Raw genomic sequence first — 5,000 nt, 5'->3', positions numbered from 1 at the left:
CTTACTTACAAATAGTTATCATTATGAAGCAGAGCTAAGCTGGAGCAGCGTTTTCGTCATGAAACCCACACTTCTTCAAGGAATATTCCCCGATATACTGTTAAGACAAAGACAAACGGTTCAGGCACCGTAGATCTCGTTCAGTGAGAAGAGGGTACATCATACCGAACCTACACCCCTACAGGGTGCTGCACAAACATGGGAGTGTTTTACGTGTATGTTTGGAATCTGCATTAGTAGAGGAGAGTGAGAGCACCAACACATAAAACAGCAGAGAGAGAGAGAAAGAGAGAGTGAGGGAGGGAGAGAGAGAGAGAAAGAGAGAGTGAGGGAGGGAGAGAGAGAAAGAGAGGGAGGGAGGGAGAGAGAGAGTGAGGGAGGGAGAGAGAGAGTGAGGGAGAGAGGTAGACAAAGAGAGAGAGTGAGGGAGGGAGGAAGAGAGAGAGAAAGAGGGAGGGAGGAAGAGAGAGAGAGGGAGGGAGAGAGTGAGGGAGGGAGAGAGAGAGACAAAGAGAGAGAGAGTGAGGGATAGAGGGAGGGAGAGAGAGTGAGGGGAGGAGAGAGAGAGTGAGGGAGAGAGGAGGGAGAGAGAGAGACAAAGAGAGTGAGGGAGAGAGAGACTGAGGGAGGGAGAGAGAAAGAAAGAGAGAGAGAGAGCCTGTGAAAGGCATCAGTAATAAGAGGCCCCCCAACCAGCGCTGGACTGTGTAGCATGCCTGTGTTCAGCAGAGCCCTCCAGTATGAACCAACAGGCTGTGTTGAGGGGAGGATCTAGCTGTGTTGGGTAGGGTGTATTAGACTGAATGGTGCCTCCCCCTGTGTGTGGGAGAGAGGCACAGCTAGAGGACAGGCCTGCGCCCACATTAGTCAGACAGAAACAGGGGTTTAGAATTTTAGAAGAAAAATTAGTGTTATGTACACGCAATAGCAATAATATTAATCCTGGGGGGGGGGGGGGTATATATTGACATTTGCATTTGCATAATGTTACATTAGATCCACTAGATATTCTGTAGTGGAAGCGTTTCTTGTTTGCTGCTACGACCTGTCACTCTTTAAATTTTGACCCGTCGATACGCCCTCAGAACACCAGCTTGGGCGGCAAAGTGGCTCAGACTCTATTATGTAGCATGCGGAGCACGGCAATTCAGCATAATATTAGAGTCTGGAGAGACTGGTTTAGTGTCACAGGGGAGCATTCAGCTGTGTAGGCAGGCAGGCCCCAGGGCAGAGGAGAGGAGGACAGAGAGAGAGGAGAGAGGAGGAGGAAGAGAGCTAATGTGATCATCAAGCTGAGAGAGAGAGGGAGAGAAGGAGAGAGAGAGATAGAGAGAGCAAGAGCAAGCAGGTTCTCAGTAGGCTTACTACTCACAGGCCTCCGCATTGTCCTGATGGCTCCAATGACTGCTCACACTCTCTCACACACACACACACACACACACACACACACACACACACACACACACACGCACAAATATATCCTCCTGTACAAGAGAACCATGTGGCGCCAACAGCAGCTAAATGAAATCAAGTCAGGGATGGAGAAACCGCTCCCCTCCATCAAACTCTCCAACAGAGCAAATGAACCATCAGATTAGAACTACCTTCAATCCATCAGATTAGAACTAAGTACCTTCATACTGAACACAGAACAAATAATCAATCAGATTAGAACTACCTTCAATCCATCAGATTAGAACTAAATACATTCATATTGAACACAGAACAAATAATCCATCAGATTAGAACTACCTTCAATCCATCAGATTAGAACTAAATACCTTCATAATGAACACAGAACAAATAATCCATCAGATTAGAACTACCTTCAATCCATCAGATTAGAACTAAGTACCTTCATACTGAACACAGAACAAATAATCCATCAGATTAGAACTACCTTCAATCCATCAGATTAGAACTATGGTACCTTCATACTGAACACAGAGCAAATTGTCCAGCAGATTAAAACTACCTTCGTACTGAACACAAAACAGATTTGACATATATATCAGGTTGACGTGTATCGTTGCCTTATATGGTTTAGATAACATTGTAGTTTCTGGCAATAAATATATTCTCACCAAAGATGTTTTCAGCAAAACCTTTTCCATCTTAAAACAGGAGCTGCCATGTCCTTGGCTCTCACCCTACCTAGAATGCACTGGAACAGGTGGAGATTAGACTCCTACACGCAACTGTTTCCGGACTCAGAGAGTTAGCACACATGCTAACACACAGTCCCAATGTATTGGCATGGATTAGCGTACTGCAGGCTAATTCACGGTAGCTACAAAGCTATTAAAGTAGGATGTAAAGGTGTATCGCTTTACATGTGGTGCAGTCCTCTGTCTGTGGGTGGAAGGAGGATCATTGTGTGTGTGTGTGTGTGTGTGCGTGTGTGTGTGCGTGTGTGTGTGTGTGTGTGTCATGCAGTCATGCGTTCCTGATTTAAGGACCAGATTTGAGGAGGACTTCAACAAATGGGAAGAGTCAGCACTAACACCTCAACAACAGAGCCCAACGCACTGTGACATATTCACATCTACTAAGGAGAGAGAGAGAGAGAGAGAGAGAAAGAGAGAGAGAGAGAGAAAGAGGGAGGGAAAGAGAGAGAGAGGGAGAGAGAGAGGGAGAGAGAGAGAAAGAGAGTGAGGGAGGGAGAGAGAGAGAGAAAGGGAGAGAGAGGGAGAGAGAGAGAAAGAGAGAGGGAGAGAGTGGGGGAGGGACAGAGAGATAGGGAGAGAGAGAGAGAAAGAGAGTGAGGGAGGGAGAGAGAGAGAAAGAGAGAGTGAGGGGGGAAGGGAGAGAGAGGGAGGGGAGAGAGAGAAAGAGAGTGAGGGAGGGAGGGAGGGAGGGAGGGAGAGAGAGAGAGAGAGAGAGAGAGGGAGGGAGGGAGGGAGGGAGGGAGGGAGGGAGAGAGAGAGTGAGGGAGGGGGGGAGAGAGAGAGAGTGAGGGAGGGAGGGAGGGAGAGAGAGAGAGAGTGAGGGAGGGAGGGAGAGAGAGAGTGAGTGAGGGAGGGAGGGAGGGAGAGAGAGAGTGAGGGAGGGAGGGAGGGAGAGAGAGAGAGCAGTGTGTACGTGGACAACTGCACTTAAATGATGCGTAAAATTGCCAGCAGCAGCGCCTGCAGAGCTCCTTCTGCAGCACAGACCTTCCCTACAGACCTTCCCCACACAGACCTTCCCTACACAGACCTTCCCTACAGACCTTCCCTACAGACCTTCCCTACACAGACCTTCCCTACAGACCTTCCCTACACAGACCTTCCCCACACAGACCTTCCCTACACAGACCTTCCCTACAGACCTTCCCTACAGACCTTCCCTACACAGACCTTCCCTACAGACCTTCCCTACACAGACCTTCCCCACACAAACCTTCCCTACACAGACCTTCCCCACACAGACCTTCCCCACACAGACCTTCCCTACACAGACCTTCCTACAGACCTTCCCCACACAGACCGTCCCCACACAGACCTTCCCTACACAGACCTTCCCCACAGACCGTCCCCACACAGAACTTTCCGACACAGACCTTCCCCACACAGACCTTCCCTACAGACCTTCTCCACAGACCTTCCTACACAGACCTTCCCTACACAGACCTTCCCCACACAGACCTTCCCTACAGACCTTCTCCACAGACCTTCCTACACAGACCTTCCCTACACAGACCTTCCCCACACAGACCTTCCCCACACAGACCTTCCCTACAGACCTTCTCCACAGACCTTCCTACACAGACCTTCCCTACACAGACCTTCCCCACACAGACCTTCCCCACACAGACCTTCCCCACACAGACCTTCCTACACAGACCTTCCCTACACAGACCTTCCCTACACAGACCTTCCCCACAGACCTTCCCTACACAGACCTTCACTACACAGACCTTCCCTACAGACCTTCCCTACACAGACCTTCCCCACAGACCTTCCCTACACAGACCTTCCCTACACAGACCTTCCCCACACAGACCTTCCCTACACAGACCTTCCTACAGACCTATCCTACACAGACCTTCCTACAGACCTTCCCCACACAGACCTTCCCTACACAGACCCGCTGTCCTTCCCTACACAGACCGGCTGTAGAAACAGAGACAGGCGGTCTCTACAGCCCAAACCACTGCTAACAAACACCACTGAAGTTGTCCAGTGGCTGGATAGGACTGTTGATAGGACTGTGGAATGGGACTGGATAGGACTGTTTAGTGAATAGAATAGAATAGAATAGAATAGAATAGAATAGAACGTTTATTTGCCATATATAACCAGTACAGGTACATTGTCATTCTTGTCATTGCTTGTCCTTTCGTATCGTATCAACACTAATCAGTTCCTCATTCCAGTCCTAGGTACGCAGCTCGACCTTAAAGGTTCCCACACTGGCAATTTACTATCCGTGGTCTGGCAGTCTGGCAGTTCTATCAGTCTGATCCTCATCTACATATCCCATCCAATCATGGGGGACCTTGATAGAGGCAGTGCAGTTAAATAACAGGGGGGTGAAAGGTCAATGGGGGTTGGGGGGGCAGGGAGGTCAGGGAATGGGGTTGAGAGACTGGTCCGGGGCGGGGCGGGGCGGGGGGGGGATTTGTCCAAGGAGGAAGTTTGATGCTCCTCCTCCTCATATGTAGGCCGAAGAAAAACCTTTCTACATAAGGATCTAATTCTGGAAGCCTGATGAGAAAACTCACAACACATTCTTCCTCTGTTCTCGGGCGGGGCCCTTGTCAGGGGTGCGTGGCGGGATCCTGTCTACAGAACGGCTCACATCCGCACGCCATGCCGTCGCACGACAGCCTTCACCTGGCCACGCCCCCCCCCCCGCCAGGTGTCTGCCTCGCCTCCCTCACCTCCGTTCCACGTGCCGTTGTGGGCGGACACGGCCGTGGCGCCGGCGTCGTCCTCGGCGTCCGGGTCCGGGGGGCTGTCGTCCTCCACGATGTGGAGCTTGTCCTCGTCGTCCGAGTCTGAGCTGGCGTCCACAGC

The 5,000-nt window shown here is 50.7% G+C and overlaps 1 protein-coding gene across 1 annotated transcript in view; it reads right to left on the bottom strand.

The window, feature by feature from the left end:
• Nucleotides 1-5,000, bottom strand: part of LOC311315689 (zinc finger E-box-binding homeobox 1-like) — a gene marked incomplete at its 3' end in the record, with an annotated part of 66,708 nt that overhangs the window by 22,776 nt on the left and 38,932 nt on the right. The window contains exon 2 of the mRNA XM_084446393.1: nucleotides 4,865-5,000. This exon is cut by the window's right edge and continues 17 nt beyond it. Coding sequence (XP_084302519.1) covers nucleotides 4,865-5,000 — 136 coding nt within the window. The remainder of the gene's footprint in view (nucleotides 1-4,864) is intronic.

This window comes from Borostomias antarcticus, assembly GCF_949987555.1.
Source record: "Borostomias antarcticus genome assembly, chromosome: 12".
In the NCBI taxonomy this organism is placed as follows: domain Eukaryota; kingdom Metazoa; phylum Chordata; class Actinopteri; order Stomiiformes; family Stomiidae; genus Borostomias; species Borostomias antarcticus.
This window is presented reverse-complemented; position numbering and strand designations above follow the sequence as displayed.